We start from the raw sequence: 26,038 nt of genomic DNA, 5'->3' as shown, positions 1-26,038 counted from the left end.
ATGAACTCCACCTGCCTTCTCTCAGCTTAGTCCCCTCTTCTTTCTACATCTCAGGTTTCGGTCAAATTGAGATGATTATGAGTCACCTGAAATAAGTGTGTAACTATATACTCTGCAGAATACTTAGCACATTATTGTGGTCTGTTATAAATATTAAGTAAATTGAATTTTTAAAAAAAGTAGCAGGATTTACATAGTTCAAATTGTTTTAACTTCACTCTGAATATAAGAGCCAACTCTGAAATTCCCAAATGTGAGCACCTTGCCAAAGTTTTGGGCAGCTAGATAGCACAGCAGATAGAGCACCGGTCCTAGAGTCAGAAGGATCTGAATTCAAATCTAGCCTCAGATACCTAATATTTCCTATCTCTGACCCTACACAAGTCACTTGATCCCTGCCCTTCAGTTTTTTTTTAATTTATTGAATATTACAAGGTAGTATGCCCAAGAACTCAATCTTTTCCCTTCTTCTCTCCCATAAGATCATTAATAGACGATAGTGATAGAATAATGATTTGTCTTGATCAATTCTATTTCATGTACATAAAATCTACTTTTTCATAAACTAAATATATTACATCTGCAGGGTTAAACTAAAAAGATGAAATGGAAAATAAAAATGAAGACAAAGTGGCCTATCTCAACAATGACCCAACAGGAAAGTGAGAGACCTGGTTACTGGAACCCATCCCCAGCATAGGACGATCTGGAGCACCCGTGGGCATCCTTGTGGGGAAAGAACTTCACACTGCCTACTTTGAGGGAGTTTCTCAAAGGCTTCATAAAGGACAGGACCCTGATATTCCCTAGCACATCCACTCCTCCCTTTTTCTTCACAATGTCTTTGAGGACGATCTCTTACTGAGACAATGAGACAGAGGCAGCCAGGTGATGTGCTGGAGAGAGTGTGGGACTTTGAGGTAAGACAGTCTCGAGTTCAAATCTGGCTGTAGACACTGCCTAGCCGGCCATTTAATCCAACTTCAGTTTGCCTCCTCTGTAAAATGAGGATAGTACTTCCCCCCCACACCCCAGGCTGTTGTGAGGACAACAGGAGACATTTACAAAACACTTTGCAAATTTTAAAGGGCTAAGCAATTGCTCTTTACTATCTTCATCATTATAATTATGGAGCATATACCATTCAAATATCCTCAACATCTTTGTGGGGGGAGGAGGGGACAACAGAATGTAGGAGGGGGCCCGCCTCTCACCTCTTCTCTTCGGACGTCCATATTCCAGACAGCGATTCCCCCATCAGATGAACAAGACACCAACTGTCTTGTGAGTGAAAGGAAACAAAGAGACTGCACCCGGTCACTGGGAACAAAACACACCACAGTAAAAGGGCTGCTGCCCCCCCAGCCAGGAAGGTCTAAGCCCTGAGTTTGAAGCTGCCGCAGGCAGCTGCCATCTTAATACCCATCCAGAGGAGATGGCCCCCAAGATACGGGGGGCTCCGAGGGAAGCTTTGGGAACTAGGGACCCTACATAAAGGAGACACTTTACAGATGTTGACCAACTTTAATTTTGCAAACCAGTAGCTAAAAACTGTTCACTGTCTTGACCTAGTGGAAAAAAGGCTAGTCTTCTACCCCAGAGAATTCAAAGAAAAAGAGAAAGGACCTCATGTATCAACTCATTTATAGAAGTATTTTTACAGTAGCAAAAACTAGAAAATATTGGAGAAATGTTCATTAGGGAATGGTTATGCAAATTATGGTGCATGAACATAACTGAGAAAAAACAACAAAAAAGATGGATTCAGAAAAACCTCAGACTTGCACTGACTACAACACAGTAAACAAAAACAATTCTGAAAGACTAAAGATGTCTGATCAATGCAACAACACTTGTAAATTCCAAAAGACCAACAATAAAAATAGGCTGCTCACCTCCTGCCAGAGAAGTGATGAACTTGAGGTACAAAATGGGATATACATTTTTTAGACATGGCCAAAGAGTGAATCAGTTTTGTATGACAGGAATCAGTGGATACAAGGGAAGTTTTATTGTTGTTTTTCAAATGGGGGAAAGGGAATTGGTCACAGAAAGGTGATGAAGCATAATACCTTAAAACAAGAGAACAGAAGGCAGTGTGGAGGGAGATACAAACAAGCAGGAAAGCTTTGGAATTTACATGTTTATTATGTTGTTTAAAAAAAAAAGTTAGGCTATTTATGATAGAGCTTCTCAGTTATATATGCCTTTTTTTCTGTTCTTTGTATGCAGAAATGTATACTGTTGTTTAGTAAGTGCAAAATAATAAAAAATTAAAATTATTTTTAAAAAGCAGTAAATATTTCTACTTGAGAACATGGGATGAGTTTCAAAATTCCCAGATTCATTCACAATGGCTTTCCAAAATGAGTTTTATGGAAGTATTTAATGTGAAGAAAAAAACTCTTCTGGTTATGTTAACCTCAACCAGAAAGGCTTATTGATAAAAAAAGAAATAAGAAAATGAGATGGCCCTGAAGGGTGTGGGTGAACCTTTTTTTCCTTTTCAATATTCTGGCAGAAACTATATTATAGAAATATAGTGTACAATAGGTTCCATGTCTCCTTCTGTCAGGCACTGGGAAAATGAAGGGAAAAAAAACAACTCTCAATCCTTCCTTAAGGCTCATAGGAAAAGCCCCCTGGCAAAGCTAAGAATTCACCTTGTTTAACAGTATTCTAGGGTGCAGCTAGGGAGTGCAGTGGTCAGAGCATCAGCTCTGAAGTCAGGAAGGACCTGAGTTCAAATCTGGCCACAGACACTTAATACATTTTAGCTGTGTGACCCTGGGAAAATCACTAAACCCCAACTGCCTCAGGAAAAAAAAAAAAAAAAAAAAAAAAGTATTCTAAAATTAGGATCTTCACATTTCAGAGCTAAGTTCCTAAAAGTCATGTCATCTAATCTCAATTCAGAGAATAAGAGGTCAGCAAGGGAAGTCAGCTGCCAAGGTCTCAGAGCTCATTAATGGCAGCACTAGGATATGGGCCATGGTTTCATACCTCTCTTCCCTATATCATGTCTTTGGCCAAGAGAGCTTTTTTCCTGTTTCTGCTGTTTGATACTCAGCCCTCCCCTTGCTCTCTACTTTTTTTCCCTGAAATCTGGCTCCTGACTTCATCTCTTAATTGAAATTGTTTTCCAAAGTCATCAATTCTCTCAACACACAGTGAATGGTTTCTTCTCGGTCCTAATCCTCCATGACTTCTCTGTAACATCAAAACCAGAGACCATCCTGTTCTCCGGAATCCTCTCACCTCTCTGTATTTTCTGTCACGCTCTCGTCTAATTCTGGAATAGCTTGTATACACTGGCATGGGCAGTCAATCGAGTTATTCCATTAGTATGTGTTTCCTGGAAAAGCACATGGACCCCCAAACTTTCCTTCAAAGAATAAAACAAGTCACCTACTGATGGCCCTGAAGCAACAGCATCCGGCCTTTTCTTCCCCCAATGTCCCACATGATGATACTGTTGTCAGATGCTCCAGAGAAGAGTAACCGTTGGATAGGATCCCACCACAATGAAGCAACGCTGCCTGTGATAATAAAACATTTGCTGTAACATCAGTTATGCTGTAACAGCTTAGTTATACCACAAAAATGGAGCTCCCACTGGGTGAGTGAAAGGATCCTGGGCCTCTTTTTATGAGTTACAAGGCAGGAGATGGAGGCTCCCAATAAAGAGAAAGAACAGTTGTAATGGCTGCTTCTTGAACTCTTATACAATATGAATATTTAAAAACATTTCCCCCTAAATTTAACCAAGAAAATATCAGGTGTTTTTCATTACAGACACCACCAAACAATGATGGAACTTATACCAAGTAGTCATAGCCAATAGCAACAGCAACCTTTTTTGCCAAATCTGACAACCCACACTAATAGCACTACTTTCCCCCAGTCTTCCTTTCCTCAACAATTTCTTTCTTTTGGATGTGTTTCTAGTGTCTTCTGGAAACAGATGAATGAGTCAGGAAAGATGTAAATGGTCCAACAACCTTTTAAGCACTTGGTATGTACAAAGGACTGTATTAAGCACTGATAATAATACAAAGAAAGGCAAATTCATAGTCCCCAGGAACAATAATTTTTTTCAAAAGTTGTTAATTTTTTACCCATAACTCTAAATTTTCTCAAATTCAAACAGATGACTGCAACATTTCTAATTTAGAGATCCTATAAAAATCATGTTTTGTGAGGTTTTCCTTTAACTACACAAAGGGATAGTTTGGGGGCAGCTAGGTGGCACAGTGGACAGAGCACCAGCCCTGAAGTCGGGAAGACTTGAGTTCAAATCTGGTCTCAGACACTTAACACTTCCTAGTTGTGTGACCCCAATTGCCTCAGGAAAAAAAAAGGGGGGGGAAATAGTTTGATACTGAAGGATACTCTTAATGTGAATTTATTGCATCAAAGAATTTCAAATCCAGCTAAAGGGATTTAGAGCCCTACCATAAGACCTGCTGTAATGCAAGTTCATAGCACATTAAAGAAATTTCCAAATGCCACATCTTTGTAGAAATTCCATATTCACTATTTAGCTTTATTCCGAGATTTGTTTGATATGCATTGTCTCTAACAGTATAATACACAATCCAATCTTCCTTACTGATTTGAATCCTGAAAAAAAAAATTAAAAAACAATTTCTTCAAATATTTTACCTTTACTTGCATAAACTTTACAGTGTTTTTGAAAAAAAAAAGTGATTAAAAACAGATAATGCCGTTAAAAAAGAAAGAATAATTTTTTAAAAATTTAAGAAAGGGAAACTTGTTATTAATCCTTATTCAATTCCAATTTATCTTTTGGAATCTATAGTCTTTAGTCCAATGGTTCCTAGCCTTTTTTGTATCAGAGTTCCTTTGGGCTGTCCGGTGAAACATATGAAGCCCTTCTCAGAATTATGTTTTCAGTGTATACAACAAAAATACATTATATTACAAAGGAAATCAATTATGTTGAAATATAGCCATCAAAAATTTTTCAAAAATACAGAAGCTTTACTATGAAATATAGTGAATAATAGGTTCCATTTTTCCTTCTGTCAAGCACTGGGAAAATGAAGGAAAAAAAAAAAAAAAACAACTCTCAATCCTTCCTTAAGGCTCATAGGAAAAGCCCCCTGGCAAAGGTAAGAATTCACCTTGTGAAAAGTGTTCTAGGATGCAGCTAGGTCACTACCTAGTGACCTAGTGGTCAGAGCATCAGCCCTGAAGTCAGGGAGGACCTGAGTTCAAATTTGACCTCAGACAGTTAATACATTTTAGCTGTGTGACCTTAGGCAAGTCATTGAACCCCAATTGCCTCAGGAAAAAAAAGTACTTTAAAATTAGAATCTTCACATTTCAGAGCTTCAGGGTGAAGAATCCCTGCACCAGACTAGTCAAAAGTTCAAATTTACAATTAGTCATCAGGAACTAATTATTTTGGTATAAAAGGTCACAGCCTGGGTTCTCAAATAAGGCAGAGGAACCTATGTGAAAATAATTTACCTTCATGCCCTTTAAGAGTTGTAATAATTGAAGAGGTGTTTTGTTCAAGCTTTAGCAGTGTGATTTGCCCAGAATAATCTCCAACAAAGGCGTGTTGAGTGTCAAAGTCATATCTGAATAGAATTAGTCAAGGACAAGTAATGAATTACTATTCTCAAATTACTTCTTTAAAAACAAACCACTGTCGACTTTGGTCTTAAAGCTATGCAAAAGAAAAAATGAAAACCAGATATGTAAAAAATTAAAATTACAACAAGGAATGAGAAACATAAACAAATCTGCAAAGTTCAAGTTTCTGAGCCTCTCCTGAGGGTGTGGACCTTTTCTCATGTATCCTGAGACTGGAATTAGCTTTTTGCCTGGGGCTTTATCTAATAAAATCCCTCCCTCTGTTCAAAGTCCAATTCAAGAGCACGGTATAAATGAAACCTTTCCAAGCACCCCATATGTAATATCCCTTCCCAAGTCAAAAGCCTTCTTTCCCAGATTTCTCAGGGCTCTGTCTTGATCACTCTTTATTCATCTCTCCCTCTTGATCCTATCACAGTTAATTACACACCGTCCCAGTTCAGTCAGTCAATAAGCGAGTGACTAAAGATGCTCACTACATTCTAAATGCTGTGCTACAACACTGGGGATACAATGAAAAGAAAAAGACAGAAGGGGATCTTGAGGAATTCATAGTCTAAAGAATAAACATGCAAATCACTTATGTACCAACAAAACCTAAACAGGATAATTTGGAGATAATCGACAGAGGAAAGCATTGGGATCAAAAAGTTATCAGGAAAAGCTGTGATTTGAAACTGTTACAAGAAAACACAAAGTTCAACTGATTTATAGTGAAGAAATATTTAGGAATTCTCCAATAATTTAAAAATTCATTCAACATATGATGGCCAAAACTCGGGAACATTTTTATATATGGAACCAGACTTTCAAACTGCTTGCTTAAGGAAAGAGCAGACAACTTTTCCGATAAGGGGATTCGAATTTCTTAAAGGATACTGCAAGCAGGAAGCCCAAGAAGTGAAGTAGTGTCTCCCAAGCATATTCCCACTCCGGGTACACATCCAGCTGACGCACTTGTCGTGACCCGTGCTGATGATCCATTCAGCGCCCAAACAGAAGATGACAGCCGACACCCGATTCTGATGAGCTATTGGAGCACAGAGACAACAAGGACTCTTTGGGTTAGGAGCGCCCCATTCCCTGCAGAGGCGGGGCCCCGCACCTCCACCTCAGCCCTGCACTGGCACTCTGCCCCGTCGCCTCATCCCCTCGCCCTCCAAATTCTATTCCTTCTCAGGAATATTTGCAGATTTCAAATAGGCCGAGATTTGCCAGCACATCATGGGCTCAACAGCCTTCGAATCTAAGAGTCTCATCCACTCTGTTCCTGAAAAGGACACTGAGCAGCCCTTCTGGATCCAAGGCAATCAGAATCAACAAAATATTGATGATTGGCACCTTTGGTGTAACTGAAATAAAAGGGCAGGGAAAAAAGGAGACCTTAAACACAATACTGCGTGTATGTGTGGGGTGTTCTGTATATTCTAGAAAGGCTTCCGTCATGCTCATCACAGGTATCTTGTTACCTTTAGATCCATCCCTAAGCTCTCTTCCTCTAGAACTATCATAGAACTTGATATAACGGTATATATTTATATTGTAAGTACTTGACAAATGCTTATTAAATGAATGGCTCCAGAAATATAACTATAAAGCTAGCAAATGATAGACAGAAAAACCTTTTAACATTATTTTTAGATGTATAGGCACACAGAACAATCCTGGGTTAATCTATTAACTTCAGTATTTTTTTAGAACTTAGATCATGTCAGATATATCTTTAAAAAATTATATGTATCAACTTCTAAGATAATGAATGAAATCTTCTGAAAAATGAAAGAGGTAATACTGTTATTCATTTTATAAACAAGACAACATCACCTGAGATAGTAATGAGGAAAAATGTGATTATCAAAATACATCAGAAATATAATAATCAATAATGTAATTGTAATGTAATGTAAACATAATATAAAAAAGAAATGATCTATTTATACAGATAAAATTATCTAGACACTTCCCAAAGATAGAATTTTAGAATAAAGTAGGAAGCATTCTTCTAGATTCTTTCAAAAGATACTTGCAGAAATGGTAATTGAGGCAAGTAACCTTACTTGGTTATAAAGTCTGTCCATTTATCCGAAACTGAAAAAGTATTACATCACTTTGGTACACCCTCCAAATTAACATTATTCCACCATTGTTACATTATCTTATTTTAAATATAGCCCAAATTCCCAGTTGCCTACCTGAAAACTTTATATAAATTGCATCATGAAAATTATCATGGACCTAGAGTTTCTAGGCCTAAAAGAAATCTGGGGAATATGAGAATGTTTTAAAGCTGAAAATGGGATCACTGCCCTTGTTCATGGACTACAAAGTTAAGCTTTTAAATAATGAATATATCTGGTAATAAGCTGAGAGTGGGAATTGGAATATGGAAGGAATGAATTTCCTTTTCTGAGGGCTGATAACCTCCTCAATACCACTGATAATAACCAAGTTATTCAATGCAGAAACTTCATTTGGATAATATGCAAGTGAAGTGGTACTCCAAATTTCAAAATTTTTTAAAGAATAAAGCAAATAATTGTGCATATGGTATTACCTGGGTAGGTCTTAACAAAGTTCATCTTATTAAAATCTTCAGAGACATGAAATTCCTATAATTGACCACAGTAAATAAACAAGTTATAAATTTAAACATATAAGATAATAAAGTTCAGAAAAAAATACAAATATGGCTTATGAAACAATTTGAGAAATTGCAGGACTAATTCTATGAATTAAGAAGTTGTTTCAGCAAAAAGGCCTCAAACTATTATTTCTAATATGTATCATTTTAGATGAAAATTTTCAAACCTCGAATTCACAAATTTTTAATGTCTTGATAACAATTCCAATATATCTGTCTTTCTTTATAACCCTATGTGTTTTATTTGGTGCATTTAAACAAATTATTATGAAGCTATAGGCTTTACAACATGGCCAAAGATATAACAAAAAAGTCAAGAATCCCAAATCTAGTGAGAAAATTAAGTAACTATCCCATTAATATATACCAGTGGTCCTCAAACTTTTTAAGTAGGGGCCAGTTCACTGTCCCTCAGACTGTGGGAGGCCGGACTATAGTAAGAACAAAAGCTCACACTCTGTCTCCGCCCCTCAGCACATCTGCCATAACTTGGTGGGCCGCATAAACATCCTCAGCGGCCGCATCTGGTCCGCAGGCCATAGTTTGAGAACCCCTAATGTATACTGTGCTCTAATGTAGAAAGCTAGTCAATCTTTTTTGAGCATGTCCTTCTACCTCCTCTATACCCAAAAGGTGTCATTTGTTTGTTCTATACTGAAATGGCTTAATATGAATTAAATAAATTATAGTCAAGAGTTGTTTCTAACAAAGTACTTTGCCCATCCCCACCCCTAAAGCACAGAGAAGGTAAACAGTAGTCCTTATAAAAACTGGGGAAATGCAACAAAGGAAAGCTTCAAATTGGTTGGATGAGCTTGATCTTTGCATTCTCTCACAAAGCTGGTATGAACTACTAATGGACAAATTAAGGAAAAACAATTCTATCTTTTTTCCAAAAAAGGTGCAAATAGTTTAACAATCTACACACCTGTCAATGACAAGATATTAAACTTTGGAAATTAATTACTTTTGGTAAAATAGGGGGTGGAGAGGGATCCTCATTGTGCTACTACATTATTCAGTATAAGACAGTGCTACAATAAAGGCAATTGATAATTTGTCAATTCGACTTAAACACATCTTTTCTCTTCAGGGTTTTTACAAATAGTTTCATAGTTATTAGCAAATCCAAACCCACTATCCTATTGGTTTTTTTTTTCTGCTCAGTAATTATATGTGAAAGACAGTATACTAAATAATACCTTTCTTAAACGGGGATAGGTATTATTCTCACTTTTAATGATGGAGAAAACAAGGACTTTGACTTCTAATCCTGAAGGACTTATGGTTCCAACTTAAAGATGCCTAATGTATAAATAGAACAGCTATCTCTAGGATCACAGTTCTCCCCTGCCTCTGTCTACTGAGTCTTTCACATGAAACACGAATCTTTCACATGAAAGTTTCTTCCCTAGAGTCCCTGCCTCATCTCTGGGGCCAGACATATTCCTCCGATCCAGGCAATTGCTTCTCAGGATTCAGGACTTAGAACTACTATTAACATTTTGTCAGGTATATTAAGAGCAAAATACATTTCTAGACAGGTCAGGAAAACTTCAAATTATAATTGTTTCTACAAGAAATTGCATTCTAAGTTCCTACAGAGAATCTTTTGAAACACATCCATTCATAAATGGAGAAAACTCTGTAATGAACTGAGAATATTTTTGACAGTCAGAATTATCTATTAGGCAATAACAATTTTACATTTACTAAAACTAATAAATGCTTGGAGGCCAGAATAAAAAGAATCTGTGATACAGACAAAATCCAATTTATATGCATTTAATATTCTTACATTTCCAAAGCTACCTACCATTATGGCTCCATTATCCTGGCCCACAAATATCCTTCTGCTATCATGATGGTAAGCCATAGTTGAGCAAGGAGCTGTCAAAAACCCAAAGACATATTAATAACAGAGTTAAATAAGTCATTTCACATTTGATATGTTCTAAATAGTTAAACTAAAGGCAAATGAGAAAATGCTTAAGAATAATTACATAATTGTTTTCCTCCTCTGAAGTATGGTGGAAATGCTTCAGAAAACTTAAAAATGTCTTACTCTTTTTTAAAGAAGGCAACAATTGTGAGATATAAACAGAAAAAATATATTTTAAAAAGCAAACCTTAAAGAAAAGTCTCATTGTAATATATCTATCGCTTAAAAAAAAAAAAAAAAAAGTCTACTCAGAGTCCTAAAGCATCTCCTTCAAACGTTAGCTCAAGGGGCAGCTAGTTGGTGTAGGCCCTGAAGTCAGGAGGACTGAGTTCAAATATGGCCTTGGACACTTAACACTTCTTAGCTGTGTGACCCTAGGCAAGTCATATAAGCCTAATTACCTCGGAAAAAAAAAAAAAAAGTTAACTCATTCAAATACTGTTAAAACTATAGTGTTAATCTTTCCTTATTTCAAGTTGCATCTGAAAGTTATTTTGGCCATGGACACTGCTGATGCTGCAAAAACACATGTGGACTACATATGATGTGAAGAATTGCCAAGAACAGTCTAAACTGTGTCCTGAGACCAGGCCCTTACCCGCTGTGTGATGACCTCCTGCTGATACTGAACATCTCTGAGTCTCACTGTCCTTATCTGAAAAACTGGCCCCATAACACAGCTACCTTAACAGGGATGTGGGAGGATCAATGAGATCGTGAAGAACTATGTAAATGGCTGTTATTATTTTTATTCTTGTTAATTGGTAGGTGGCTATCAAACAGATGGAATTTATATATATAGTCCCGTTTCTTCCCCTCTTTGGGGCTTAGATTTTTTTTTTTAAATTAACTTAGTAGCCTTGCCATAGGAATGCAATTGCTCATTAGTACTTCACCCAGCCTGACATTGGTTAATGTTTTATCAGCAGACAAGCTGCCAATTGAACATGCCACAAGAAAGCAATCACTAGCACATATATTCTATCCAAGTAGGATGAAGGATAATATTTGCCAATAGACAAGAATCTATTAAACTCCTACGATGTTTGCAGATCAGACTGTCACTGTTAGGCACTCAAGGAGCATTTATTAAGCACCTACAATGGGCCCGGCATGGTGATTAACTCCTGGGGCACAAAGAAAGGCAAAAGACAGAGCCCAGCATCTAATGCAGGAGGCAACATCAAACAATTATGTACAACAATCAACCGAGGCAGCACTAGCATGAAGGGAGACTGAGTCTTCTGGGAGAAGGCAAGATGTTAGCAGTGAGACAGCACAAGGCAGGAGGCAGAAACATCCCGTGAAACTGCCTGGAGTGAGGAGGTAAAGGATCAGCCAGGAGGCCAAAGTCACTGGCTCACAGAGTGCAGAGTGGGGACAAAGGTGGGAGAGGAGGAGAAGGGGAAAAGAATAGGCTTTTATTAAGTACCTACGTGTTAGCACTGGGCTAACCGATTATCTAAGTTAGGATGCAGGGATGCCTTCTGTGTGAAGTCTCCACTGGGAAAACCTACCATTCAGTTTTTAAAAAATAATTTTATTAAAGCTCAGTGCTTTCCAAATATTATCTCATTTTAATTCATGATCCTCACAACAGCCATAGGAAATAGGAGTTATTATCAGCCCTATTTTCCAGCTGTGGAAACTGAGGCAGAGAGCAATTAAATGCCTTGCTCAGGGTTCCACAGACAGTACTCATAGACAGTCTGAGGCTGGATTTAAACTTAGATTGTCCTGACTCCAGGCCCAGCACTCTATTCACTGCACCACCCAACTGCCTCTTATGAAAGAGGACAGATTTGGAAAGGTTTTTACACAGCAAAGAAAGATTTTTATATTTCATCTGGAAGTGATAAGGAGTCCCTAGAGTTTATTTGAATGAGACTGAAATAGTCAGATTCGCTTTTAGGAAGAATAATTTGATTTAATATTATTATTAATATGAGATATTATTGCCTATCATTATTTTATAATATATGTTTTGTACTATAATTTTATAAGAATAGTAATATGATTACTCTTCTCTCCATCCTAAGGAACTACTTACACTATACTATACCTTACCATACTATACATGCATGTATATAGCCTGGGCTGAACTAGTAGTCAGGAGAGAACAGAGTTCAAATCCTGCTTACATACTTCCTAACTGTGACCAAATCACTTAACCTCAGGGAAACTCAGCTTCCTTCCCTACTGGTATACAAAGAGCATAATAATAACACTATCAAGGTTGTTGAGGATCAAATGAGGAATACAGCCTATAAAATGCTTTGCAAAAGTCAATTCTGTTTAGAAATGTTAGCTAGAGCAATAATTGTTAGACTGGGAGAAAAGCAGGAAGACAAATCTGTCTTCTCCTTACAATGGGAAGCAAAGCCATCTGCCAACAGAGTGCTTCCTGAAGACCTTGCGGTCCCGTCCTGCACCTTGAGTGCCCGGGGTTGGGAACAAGTCCAAAGCTCTCTGTGACAGAAGGCAATGGCAAAGTTAGATAAGCAGAAATGAGTGGGGAGTAAGGGAGGTGGACTTAGAGGACCTGTGCTTGAACTTTTCTTTGCCATCTGATTTTCAGATCTACAATAATCATAACAACTACTAGTGTATAGAGAGCAAAGTACTTTGCACATAAATGAATGAGATGAGGTGAGATCTTTCAAGACGGTTGTGAAAATCGAGTAAGGCTTCATCCACTTCAGAGTTTGAGTAGGCCTGAAGGACTTTGAAGATTCAGTCAAGGGCATACTTAAGTCCCCTTCCTGCTATCCTCCCATGACATCATTTCCTCCCTATTTCAGTCAAATATGGGCAACTACATACTTATTGGTCAAGTTCAATTTCGTGTGTAGTTCCCACATTTAGAATGCAAGACCCTCAGCCAATGAGGATGAGGGTCAGTGGTGGGAGGGTTATTTGCTTTAGGGATTAAAAGTGTTAATGCTGCCCCAGAAGATGCTTCCTCCCTTCAGTTACCTGAAGGTGGGACGCTCTTCTCGAGAGAATATATAATAAACTTTGCTTTGCTTCCAGAGATCTCTCCAGCTTTTTTTATTAAATGGTGACCCCTCACCATTTCTGAAGCACACATAAGCAACTCAGAAAGGTTAAGATTTTCATGTTGTTCTCTTCATTTTAAAGATGGAAAACATGGGAGTGATTTGACTGGATCCCATAGCTAGTGAGCATCCACGGTAGATTTAGATAGGGGCTCTTGGCCCTATCACTCTATCCACTGCACCTCACCCCTGTGAAAAGCAGAGACTCATTTCTAGGGTCCCTTCCTGTCCTAAATTAGTGTAATAGATTGTAAAGTAAAGTATAAATAGATTAAGTCATTTTAATGAGCATGACTTCAGCTTTGAGGCCTAAAAGAGATTAGGTCAAGATTCCAGAAAAGAGAAAAACAAGCCTGCTCAGAGCTTGGTGCCCCCAACTTCTTGGAGCCAATCAGAAAAGCTTCTGTGGTTATACTGTAAACAGAGCACATCCTTGCAATGTTCATACCGTGGATATGTGTCCCACCACTATATAAACAGAAAAGCAGGAAGCCAAGCTTGTAGCTGTAGGATAAGCGGAGGGGCAGTTCTATTTTGTAGAGCTTTACTTTTGTTTTCTGGAAATGCTGTTCATATGCTTCTCTATTTCAGGACTGTTTTCAGAAATTCATCTATCCAGAATAACCATTTAGTCTCATTGAATGTATGGCAAAAATAAAAAGTAAGACCTCACCAAAATAGACAATCACCTTGCCAATAAACACCTCAGTAACTTCTCCCCAGTGCAGGGGACAAAAAATAAATCTAAGGTAAGAAGATCCAGATCCAAATCCAACTCTCACCTCTGCTAATAACACTCAAAGTGACTCTGGGCCAAGTCATAGTCACCTGAGACTCTTTCCTCATCAATCAAAAGAGAGAGGATTAGACTAGATGGCCTTGGAAATTCCTTCCCTAGTTCTAAATCCTAGAACCCTGTGAGAGCTTACATGGCTTTTGACCCACATTAAACACATGAAAAATAAAGGTTTAATGAAAAGAAACAGGTGAAAAAGAGAAAGAAGGCATTTGCTTGGGAAGAAGACTAGAACTAAATGTTGAAATCTGTTTAAATTTTTTCTCTGTCTTTTTAACAATCTCTAGAATTACTCTTACAAGCTCAACTTTACTCTAGATTATTCAATATTCACCCGAATCATAAAAATCTAGAGGATGATCTATGAGTCTTCTAGTGCAGCCTCTTAATTTTATTGATGATGATCCTGAACCAGAAAGGCTCAGTAACTAAGGTCATATGTACAGACCAAGATAAGCATTGAGCTTTAAAACCAGTCAAGCATCCCTCATAAAAAAAAAAAAAAAAAAATGCAGGCCTTTCTTATTACTGGAAAAATTGTGAACAGGTGGATCAGGGGTATAGCAGGCCCAGAGTCAGGAAGACATGAGTCAAAAGTGGCCTCAGACACTTACTGATTATATGTCTCTGGCCAAGTCACTTAACCTGCGTCAGTTTCCCCAACTGTAAATTGAGGATAATACTAGCACTTATTTCCCCAGATTGTTGGGAAGATCAAAGGAGATATTTATAACGTGATTGACAAATTGCCGGACACATGGGAAGCTCTATATTTAAACATAATATTTAAAAAATACCAAAAAGTTACCCCTCAAAATAACCCTCAATTAAAAACCAAAACTACAAAGCATGTGACATCTATGGACTGGCTATTTCCAATACTGACTACCTAGGCTGTCAGGGCCCAGTCAACTGGGAAATATTCTCAGATTCAAATGACATTAGAGCTCGCATTTAATGCTCTAGAAACTGTCTGCTGTGCTTGGGGCCTCACTAAAAGATTATGTGGACTTTTCTATCAAAGCATGCACGTGTAAGAGAATAATCTCTTCTAGGCTTATGATTAATGAAATATCCCCCAAGTTTTACTTTGCAACTAAACCTCTTTCATATCTGAAAACAGTAAATTATTCCGCCTTTGAGGCTAAGTCCCTCATCTATAAAATGAGAAGCGGAGAGGGAGGAGTGTTCCGTGACTGGTTCCTTCCAATTCTAACATTCTCATCATACACTAAGTGAAATATGTGAAAACACAATGTGCCCATTTTTGTAACTACTGTGCTGCCCAGCAAGTTAAGTTCGAGGCATTTCAATTAACGAATACATGAGAGGTAAATGAACAATCAGACTTCCTACTGTATGCCGAAGCCCTCGATTAGCCTTTTTAATCCCAAAGTATCCCGTTAGACCCCAAACAGCAAAGTTTACTTACATGCCATTGTGTGATAAATGCTGGGCCAGTACTGACCACTGTCCCGTTTCAGCCATACCCGGATTGTTCTGTAAAGACAAAAAAAGGAAGGTGAGTCTATACTGATATTTTCCAAAACAGTCTCATTTCTTTTTGCTCTAAAAACCCTTTAAGGTGGAAGGAGAGAAATGGGGAGAAAGGGGTTCTTGAATACCAAACTATGAAGGTTGATCTTTTTTAGTGCCTAAGGCATTACTGTAAAAGTATTTTAATATCAGGCACATAGCGAGTGCTTAATAAATACTAGTCGCCCATCTTTATCATCCTTCACCTTCCCTTAATAATGTATTACCTAATAATTATGCATAAAGATTGAGTATTCCTAAAACAAACTACACATTTCTATTTTCTGTTTGTACTAAAACCTGAGGGAGATGCTTTTTTGATTATCTTTCAACATATAAAGGAAGGACTTTCTTCAAGGTTTAATATTCTGAGACCCAGTGATCAAACTTGTGGTCTCACTGTGAAAACACTTACCCTACTCTCAGAACTAGTCTGATATAATGAAAATACTGAAGCGAAAATCCAGATACCTAAGTGCTAATTACTTTATTATCTTTGTATAAGCCACAGAATTAAAGAGCTGAAGGTTATAATGACAAAGACAATGAAGATGATAATTTACAGTTGAGAGAGTGTGGTTGTAAGTAGGTTAAGTAGCTGCCCAGAGTCAAGCAACAAATAAGTAACAGGGCCAATTCAAGTAGGGCTGACTCCTGCCATTCATCTCAGACAAGCCCCTAAGATATTTTATGTCTGTGATCTCATCTGTAGAATGTTGATAACAGAATATGCCTCTCCTATTCACCTTTTTGTGAAGATGAAATAAAATATAAAAAAGTGTACATGATGGAATTATCAATGAAATTAAAACCCTAGGAATTCCTAATTTAATTCATAGTCTCTTTTTAAAGAATCTTATGATTTAGTAGAGCTTGACCAGGCATCTGACATCCACTTCTAAGGATCCATTCCTAATCTATAAAATGGAGATAAATGTACTTGTCCTATCTTCCTCAATACAGGTAACAATACAACTTCTGTTGAAAACTTTTGGTTGAAAAATATTACATGAACATCTAAGTTTTTTTTTTTTTTTTTAATTAAAGCTTTTAATTTTCAAAACACAAGCATAGATAATTTTCAACATTCACCCCTGCAAAACCTTGAGTTTCAAATTTTTTCCCTCTTCTTGCTTACCCACTCTCCTAGATGGCAAGTAATCCAATATGTTAAAAATGTGCAATTCTTCTATAGATATCCACAATTATCATGCAGCACAAGAAAAATCAGTTCAAAAAGGGAAAAATAAGAAAGAAAACAAAATGCAAGCAAACAACAACAAAAAAAGATGAAAATGCTATTTTGTGGTCCACAACTTAGTCCCGACAGTTCTCTCTCTGGGTGCAGATGGCTCTCTCCATCACAAGTTTATTGGAATTGGCCTGAATCACCTCATTGTTGAAAAGAGCCACATCCATCAGAATTGATCATCATGTAATCTTCTTGTTGCTGTGTACAATGATCTCCTGATTCTACTCATTTCACTCAACATTCATTCATATAAGTCTCCAGGCCTCTCTGAAATCATCCTGCTGGTCATTTCTTACAGAACAATAATATTCCATCACATTCATATACTATAACTTATTCAGCCATTCCCCAACTGATGGTCAGCCTTCTCAGTAACCAGTTTCTGAAACAAAAAGGGCTGCCACAAATATTTTTTGCACATGTAGATCTCTTTCCCTCCTTTATGATCTCTTTGGGATATAGGCCCAGTAGAAACACTGCTGGGTCAAAGGATATACACAATCTGATAACCTTTTGGGTATAGTAATTACAAATTGTTCTCCAGAATGGCTGGATCCATTTATAGTTCCACCAAAAATCTATCAGTGTCCCAGTTGTCCCACATCCCCTCCAACATTCGTCATTATCTTTTTCTGTCATCTTAGCCAATTTGAGAGGTGCACAGTGGTAGCTCAAAGTTTTCTTAATTTGCATTTCTCTGATCAATAGTGATTTAAAAGAGCACCTTTTCATATGACTAGAAATGGTTTTAATTTCTTCATCTGAAAATTGTCTGTTCATATCCTTTGACCATTTATCAACTGGAGAATGGCTTGAATTTTTATAAATTTGAATCAATTCTCTATATATTTTAGAATTGAGGCTTTTAGAATCCAGCCATTCTGGAGAGCAATTTGGAATTATGCCCAAAAAGTTATTAAACTGTGCATACCCTTTGACCCAGCATTGCTGTTATTGGGATTATATCCCAAAGAAATACTAAAGAGTGGAAAGGGAGCTGTATGTGCCAAAATGTTTGTGGCAGCCCTTTTTTTAGTGGCTAGAAACTGGAAGATGAACGATGTCCATCAATTGGAGAATGGTTGGGTAAATTATGGTATATGAAGGTTATGGAATATTATTGCTCTATAAGAAATGACCAGCAGGAGGAATACAGAGAGGCTTGGAGAGACATGAACTGATGCTGAGTGAAATGAACAGAACCAGAAGATAATTATACACTTCAACATAAAGAAGATCCAATTCACTTCCAGTTGATCAATGATGGACAGAAACAGCTACACCCAGAGAAGGAGCATTGGGAATTGAGTGTAAAATGTCTGCACTACTGTCTTTCTACCCAGATTACTTATACCTTCGGAATCCAATTCTTACCATGCAACAAGAAATTTGGTTTTACACACATATATTGTATCTAGGTTATACTATAACACATTTAATATGTATGGGATTGCCTGTCATATAGGGCAGGGAGTGGGGGGAGGGAGGGGAAAATTTGGAAAAGAAGTGAGTGCAAGGGATAATGTTATAAAAAAAAAATTCCCATGCATATGTACTGTCAAAAAAAATTATAATTATAAAATTAATTAAAAAAAAAAAAAAAAAAAAAGAATTGAGCCTTTTATCAGAACCCTTGGGTAAAAGTTTTTCCGTTTACTCCTTCCCTTTTAATCTTGTCTGTGTTAGTTTTGTTTGTACAAAACCTTTTTAAGTTAATATATATCAAAATTATCCATTTTGCATTCAATAATTTACTCCATTATCTTCTTTGTCATAAATTCCTTTCTTCTCCATAGATCTGAGAGATAAACTATCCTTTATTCTTCTAATTTTCTTATAATATCACTCTTTATGTCTAAATCATGAACCCATTTCAACCTTATCTTGGGGATAGGGTGTTAGGTGTGGGTCAATGCCTAGTTTCTGGCATACTAATTTCCAATATTTCCAGCAATTTTTGTTATAGTGGGCTCTTATCCCAAAAGCTGGGGTCTTTGGGTTTGTCAAATGTTTGTCATTGACTACTGAAACATCTAAGTTTTAGTAGAAACACCATACAGAGATGGTGAACTTTGATGTCCTCCATCTTTTAGTCTTCCTTTTCCTTTGAGAGAAAGGAGACAGATGAGAGAGACAAAGACAGAGATAGAAAAACAGACACACAAAGAGATAGAAAGACAGTATCTGTGCACATCTGTGAACACACACACACACACATGAAAACAAAGACTGAAAGACAGAAGACATCAAGGTTTACCATCTCTGAATGGTGTTTCTACTGAAACTTAGATGTTCATGTAATATACGTATTCCAAGGTATACCCCACTATAAATTAACAAATGTTACTTCCAGGGTCCAAATAAATTTTCAGGGGCTTTGGTTAATGTAAATTTGTACTACCACAATCTAAGTGGCTCAGAGTGGACAATTATACTCTTGAATCTTCAAAAGTAAGGCCCAAATTTCTGATCAAGTGACCCCAGCACTCAGTAGAGCAACCAGCCCCTGTCCCGTTAATTACAGCAAATTATTTAATCTTATTGGAGTTAGAAAAATTCCTTGAGATTCTGAGTCATTAAGATTCAAGCAATTTCATTTAAGTACATTATAAGATACTATTTTTATAAAAATAGGCCAAGAAACATAATATTTTAAGTCTTTTGCTTCCTATGATTTTAAACCCTGTATAATTCAGTTTCTAAAGTGAATGACAAGCTAATAAATAACTAATTTCTTGACTCCTCTTCCCAACCCCATTATTGTCTGAGACAGCCTTCTTTGCCAAGTCTAGGCAACGAGAAGGGTAAAAACAGGCATCTGCCAATGACAGTCAGAAGTTTTAGCTATTTTTCAGTCTCTCTATCCTTTGGCTTTCAATTACGTTTCTAAGCCCTCATTCAACAAGAAAATTCTAGAGATAAACAACAAAATAGACTAATTTCAGGATAACAACTCTATGCCAACTATTCTTTGTACCCCTTGATATATCCTCATGTGCTTTAAGGCAGAAACTTCTGGCCCGGGCTTTTAATTCCATCTCCTTAGGTTACAGCTCTTCCCTTTAAGAAAACCAAAGTCCTTCTTTAATCTTTCTATATCATTGAGTCACCACTTTCTTTGACTACCAGGTTTTGTCAAATAATATAAATTCATAATTCATAATTCAACATGATCTTGCAATCTGGCTTCATCTACACAACTATACTAAAGCAGTTCTCTGGAAGGTCACTAAAGGATCACTTCAATGCCATTTCCTCAGACCCTTTTCTTCAACAAACAACAATGACCATCTCTTCCTTCTGGATAACTTCTCCTCTCTTGACTCCCTTCTAATAACATGGTTTTCTCTTGGGATTGAACTGACCATCACTGTTGTGTGCCTGTGAAACCTGGGCAGTCTACAAGCCCATGTCAGGAAATGGAATCACTTCCACTTGAACAGTCTTTTGAAGGGTCTGAATATCTCCTGTCAAGCTAAAACAGAGGTCTTTTCTAGAGCTGAACTGCCAAGTATTTGGACTCTACTGCAGAGAGCTCACTCAACTCCATGGCTTGGCCACAATGTTTGACTGCCTACAATTCTCTTTTAGAGAGAGCTCACACAAGGCAAGCACCCACAGGGAGGTCAGAAGAAGGGATACAAAGATTTCAAGATCTCTCTGAAGAACTTTGGGATTTCCTAGGAGACACTGGCATAGGGCTGCCCAGCATGGCAAATCCACATCAAAGGTGTTCTGATCTAGGAACAAAGCATAATTGCAATAGCTTAAAAGAAATGTGAGATGCACAAATTTAGAGCCAGCCATCTCCACTCTTGTTCATTCAAGCTATTTGTACCCAATCTGTGGAAGAGCTTTCTGAGCTTATAGTGGTCTGATAAGTAACATTCAGACACACAGTACTTTGACCCCAACATAGTGATGTCATTTTGGCCCTCTTAGAAAACAAAAGGCAACAACCAATCATAACGTGTTACTTTTCTAACTTTCCTATTATCTCCTTAAACATTCTACTTATCTCATCTTTTTTAGTTTTCTACCTACCTTCTTTTCTTCTCTTCTTTGAAATATCACTTGAAATTTTGAAAATTTGAAAATTTTTGTGAAAATTTCATGTACTTCTCAAGCTTCAATTATGATTTCCAATTTTATATCTCAAGTTTTGACCTTGTTTATGAACACCAGAACCTAAAAATTCAGAAAAGTTATTACTTTCTAAGATAAGCAGGGACACTGACAGCATTATCTTGCCCTTGATTAGTCCTTGATTAATTGAATTTCTGGCACAGACAATATTATCTTGTCCTTAAGTGGGCCTTTGTTGATTGACTCCCTAGCATTAATCTTATTATTTCTTAGAATAGGAAGACCAAGCTAAAGATGGAAGCCTCCAGGTTATTTTGGATGACTTTCTGAGGCAAGTTACTAACATAGGTAGCATAACATGTTTTAAATCTTTTTTCTATAAAAGGCCCCTCCCCTTTACTCTTGTTAATAGCAAGAGAAGAATTTAGCCCATCTTATGGCATCTTTCTCCTTGTAAACCACAAATTTTGAAAGAGAACTTTTCCTGCCTTATGGTGTCATAATGTAGAGGACATACTAGACCCTAACCCTGCGCCCCAGATTAGTTTTTTAAAATTACTAACAAAAAGATTTTCTAAAATCACTAACATAAATATGTTTAGACTTGCTTGGCCCATGAAAGAACAGAGCCAGGTAACCAAGTTACTGTTCTGGCTAACTCTGTTTTTAACAGATCCTGTGGCTAAGCTACTGTCTAAAAAAGATTCTGTTTATGGCAGCCTTAGTATTCCTAACATGGCTTAGAGCCAAAATTATGGTATATAAGCTTTCTTCCCCCTGATCCTAATCGCCAACTAGTTACCCACGCTATTAGACCCTTCCACTTTGGAGAAATAAAGCTCTGACTTAAAGAGAATCTGTGCGAAGATTCTTGATGTGGGTGATGTAGACACCAGGTGATGGTAGCACCAAAAGTTGGGGTTCGGTCATGTGAAGAATTCACAGTGGTCATTCTCTTTGGCAAAAGATAGATTTATTTAGGGAAGAGGGTACAGACAAAACAAAGGGATACAGCAGACACCGGGAAAGGTAAATTTCGAGTTGGGAGAGCACGTGAAAGACAAGTTCCTCACAAATAGCCAGTAGAAAGGGAGCACCCCATGAAGTTGCGGCATGATCTTAGCTGGGAAGCTAAATCCTGAAAGAGACTTAGCACCCTAAAAGAGTTAATTAGCTATAAGGAGAAGTGGGGTTGGGAAGACACCACGTGGCAGGGGAGGAGAGAGAAGGAGAAGACACCATGAGGCAGAGTGCCGTGGCACTGACCCAAAGGAGTACAGCCACCATGGGAGGGCCTCTAAGCAGATTTTATAGGGAAAATTTAACCTCAGGATCATGACTGGGATTTCTGACAGGGCACGGCAAGGTGAGGCTGCTCGAGACCCTGCAGAGGGTGGCTCTCAGGGGCTGATGTAACTTGGATTTCACACTGGCTGACCTCCTCAGAGGGAGGTCTCTGATCTCTGCAGGGCCTTCTGCCTCCCTGCCACAGAGATTGATCTTCATCAGTTTTCTCTTCACAATCTGTCAGCATTGAAGACCTCATCACTCTCATTCCAACTTGAACCAAATGTTCTCCGGCAGCAATAATGAAGCTTTTCTCCTTGACTGGAAAATGGCCTGAGCCATTCCTTGCTGACAACTCCCCAGTTCATGACTTCGGGCACCTCCTCTCTGGGTTGGGAATTAAGAATGTGAGCCTCACCCAGCTCCCCTGGGTGGATACAAGACTACATGGAGCTGGCCTAGAGCAGCTCCCTGAGCCTCAGAGCCAGTGCAGAGCCCCGTGTACCCTGATGATCAGAAAAGTATCCAACAGCTCTTTGAACAAAGCCCACCCACCGCTTGAATTTACCAATAACACAACAAAATTAAGTTTGTTTAATCAGGGTAAGTGAATGGCAGTTCCAGGTGCCACACAACAAGTGCTGGAGTACTTCAGGAGGGATGCCTAGGCCACAACTGGGAGGGGCAGGGCATCTCCAGTTTCATAAAGTAAGCTGTTTTGCATAATGAACAAAAGTCTATACATAAAGAAAATTCGGGGATCTCAGGAGGGGAGAGTTTGAGAGACTTACAAAATAGAGGTTGAAAATGGCAATTCACCGGCCTGGGATCAGACCAGGTCAGCTTCAGGAAGTTCTTATTTAGTCACAAGGCTGACTTTCCAAACCTCTATCTAATCAGTCACAAGATCTTATTTTCCCTCTTATTTCTCACAGAGACCATCCCTATTTCAGATCCTCAACTTTTTATATCCAGATTATAATGAATCAGTTTGCTAGTGATATCCTTGATTCATCTCTTCCCCTCTAAATCATCCTGCAGATGGGCTACCAAACTAATTTTCATAAAATGTCACTTTCAAAAAGTCATGCTGTACTTAAAGCTTTCCAGGGATCACTTAAGCTGAAAGATCTAATCTAAACATTGCTTCCAATGTTCAAGACCTTCTGCCTATGTGACTGATTATTCTCCAACGGCAGAGCTTATTTCAGTTAGGTCTCTGTCCTCTCCCACATACTACCCTCATGCTATCAACCCTACCTCTAAGATCCTCAGGAAATTGGAACTGGGAATTTAAAATTAAGGCTATTCCCCAAGATGATAAATTCCAGGGTAACAACTTGATTTGTACAGACCAGACAAATGAGAACACTGCCTGAGGAACAGTAACTACTACCTGTGCTTGTTTTGGAAACAGAAACTCACACCCCCACTAGACCTAATTCCTCCACCCATCCAGCTTAACACCCAATAAATAATAGGTATTCACATATTTGCCTTTGTTTGTCCTTCATTTTCCCAGAGGATCACAACATCAGGGAGGTGATGGCATGACAGGCCAGGTGCGTGGTGGTGATGCCATGGTCCCTTTCAAGACTGGAGACAAACCACAACCTCTGGAAGTAGGAATTGGAGCAGCCAACTCCTGGGGGACCCAAAGGCCGGCTCCTCCCTTCCTTCCTCTCTCCTTTTCCTTTCTTCTTTCTCTTTCCCTCACTCTGTCACTTACATACCATATTGTAACAGAAGAAAGGAACACCAAACAGGAATCACAGGATCTGGGTTTTAAGTCTTGTTCGGCCATCTTCTGAGTAAAGACAAGTCACTTAACCTGGTGGCCTCAGGTAATAAGAGTATCTGACTCTCAGAGCTATTGTGAGGATCAAATAAAAGAATATCTGTAGAGTGCTTAGGCCAGTGCCTGGCACACTGTAGGGACTATATAAATCATAGCTATTATTTATTATAGCAATCAACCACTGTTTTACAAATGTATATCAGGGTCAGATGCCTTTATTCTAGATCAAATGATTGTGGCAGGGATCAAATAAATCTCTAAGATTCCCTTTCCCTCAGTTCAATTTTCCCTCTAACGTTTGGATCTTTATATGGTGTCTTCCCTATAGTTCTATTTTGTTTTCTCTTCATGCTTATTTAAATCTTGTTGATAAAGGATGATTTTCCTTGACCCTAATCCCGCAATAGATATTACGAAATCCAAGAAAAATGAAAATGTTCCTCCACACTACAACACTACATGCTATACTCACCCTAATGATAAAAGATCTAAGTTGCTTTGAAATAGGAGCTCTATCTATCTAACTATCCTAAGTGAGGGGGAGGGGGAGAAGGGTGTTATTTCTTGCAAGTACTAGAAGATAATGACTTAGGAAAGCTGATAATCCTGTCAGGCGCATTGATGGGATTATCTTGCACCTTAAGTGGACTTTTAGTCCAAGTGAACTATTATATTATGTCCCACCCCAGGAAAAAGTCTCCCATAAAATTCTTAGATGAATTCTCAGCAAAGATAAAATCATCAGAAGTACATCAGAATGCACAATTGTATTCAATAAGAAAGTCAAATCATGATGTCAACTCTGAGGTTCTATTTCCCCTATTAAAAAAACCTAACTACCTCATTAATCTACCAAAGGCTAGACAATTTATGAAATGTAAAATGGATCATTTTGATTACATTAAATTAAAAAGGTTTTGCACAAACAAAACCAATGCAGCCAAGATTAAAAGGGAAGTAGAAAGCTGGGGGGGGGGGAGAGAATTTACAGTCAGTATTTTTTATAAAGGCTTAATTTCTAAAATATATGGAGAACTGACTCAAATTTTTAAGAATACAAGTTTTCAGATGAAGAAATTAAAGCCATTTCTTGTCATATAAAAATGCTCTAAATCATTATTCATTACAGAAATGCAAATTAAGACAACTCTGGAATACCACCTCACATATGAGATTGGCTAAGATGGTTAATAGAATCTTCCTTTTCCTTGCCAAAAACCCTTAGGAATTTAGCTAGCTCTTAGTAACATAATACATTTTTGTCTCTTGATTTGGAGATGGTCTAAGCCTACAAATTCTTTTGAGACAAACAACCCATGACACTACTTCATAATCTCAAAATATTTGTAGATTTAGCAAGGAAAAGGAAGATGCAATTAAGGTGAGGCAAATAGGTGATTATTGCTGACTATTAAAAAGATGTTAGGGTCCTAATAGGTGTTAGTATTGTGACTCTTAGCAGACTGCCTCTGAAAAGGAGTTGGAGGGGGGATTACGCCATTGATTGGTGGACTAACCCTAAAAGCAATTTTGTACCTTAAAAACAAGGAAACAAGGAGAAAGACTCTAAAGCCAGATTATACCATTGACTTGTAGGCTAAATTCCAAGAGAATTTAACAGGCTAGTGAGGTAATTAGATTTTTTTAATAGGAGAAATATAACTTCAGAGGTGACATCATGACTTCACTTTCTTACTGAATGCAATTAACTACAAATGTTTGTGGCAGCCTTTTTTGGGGTGACAAGGAAATGAAAACTGAGTGGATGTCCATCAGTTGGAGAATGGCTGAGTAAGTTATGGTGTATATATGTTATGAACTATAATTGTTCTATAAGAAACAATCAGCAGGATGATTTCAGGAGGTTCTGGAGAGACTTACATGAACTGATACTGAGTGAAGTGAGAAGAACCAAGAAATCATTGTACAAAACGGCAAGATTATGTAATGATCAATTCTGATGGACAGGGCTTTTTTCAACAATGAGGCGATTCAGGCCAATTCCAATAAACTTGT

At 37.8% G+C, this 26,038-nt stretch overlaps 1 protein-coding gene across 1 annotated transcript in view; it reads right to left on the bottom strand.

Moving 5' to 3' along the window:
- Positions 1-26,038, bottom strand: part of WDFY1 (WD repeat and FYVE domain containing 1) — a 54,673-nt gene that overhangs the window by 13,190 nt on the left and 15,445 nt on the right. Inside the window, exons 2-8 of the mRNA XM_074298600.1 lie at positions 15,496-15,563; positions 10,083-10,156; positions 8,180-8,234; positions 6,505-6,655; positions 5,497-5,609; positions 3,413-3,539; positions 1,215-1,320 (exon numbers count right to left, since the gene is read on the bottom strand). Of these exons, the coding sequence (XP_074154701.1) occupies positions 1,215-1,320; positions 3,413-3,539; positions 5,497-5,609; positions 6,505-6,655; positions 8,180-8,234; positions 10,083-10,156; positions 15,496-15,563 (694 nt within the window). The remainder of the gene's footprint in view (positions 1-1,214; positions 1,321-3,412; positions 3,540-5,496; positions 5,610-6,504; positions 6,656-8,179; positions 8,235-10,082; positions 10,157-15,495; positions 15,564-26,038) is intronic.

The sequence above is a fragment of the Sminthopsis crassicaudata genome, chromosome 3 (genome assembly GCF_048593235.1).
Source record: "Sminthopsis crassicaudata isolate SCR6 chromosome 3, ASM4859323v1, whole genome shotgun sequence".
NCBI classification, from domain to species: Eukaryota; Metazoa; Chordata; class Mammalia; order Dasyuromorphia; family Dasyuridae; genus Sminthopsis; species Sminthopsis crassicaudata.
The sequence above is the reverse complement of the archived record's forward strand: the minus strand, read 5'-3'. Positions and strand labels throughout refer to the sequence as shown.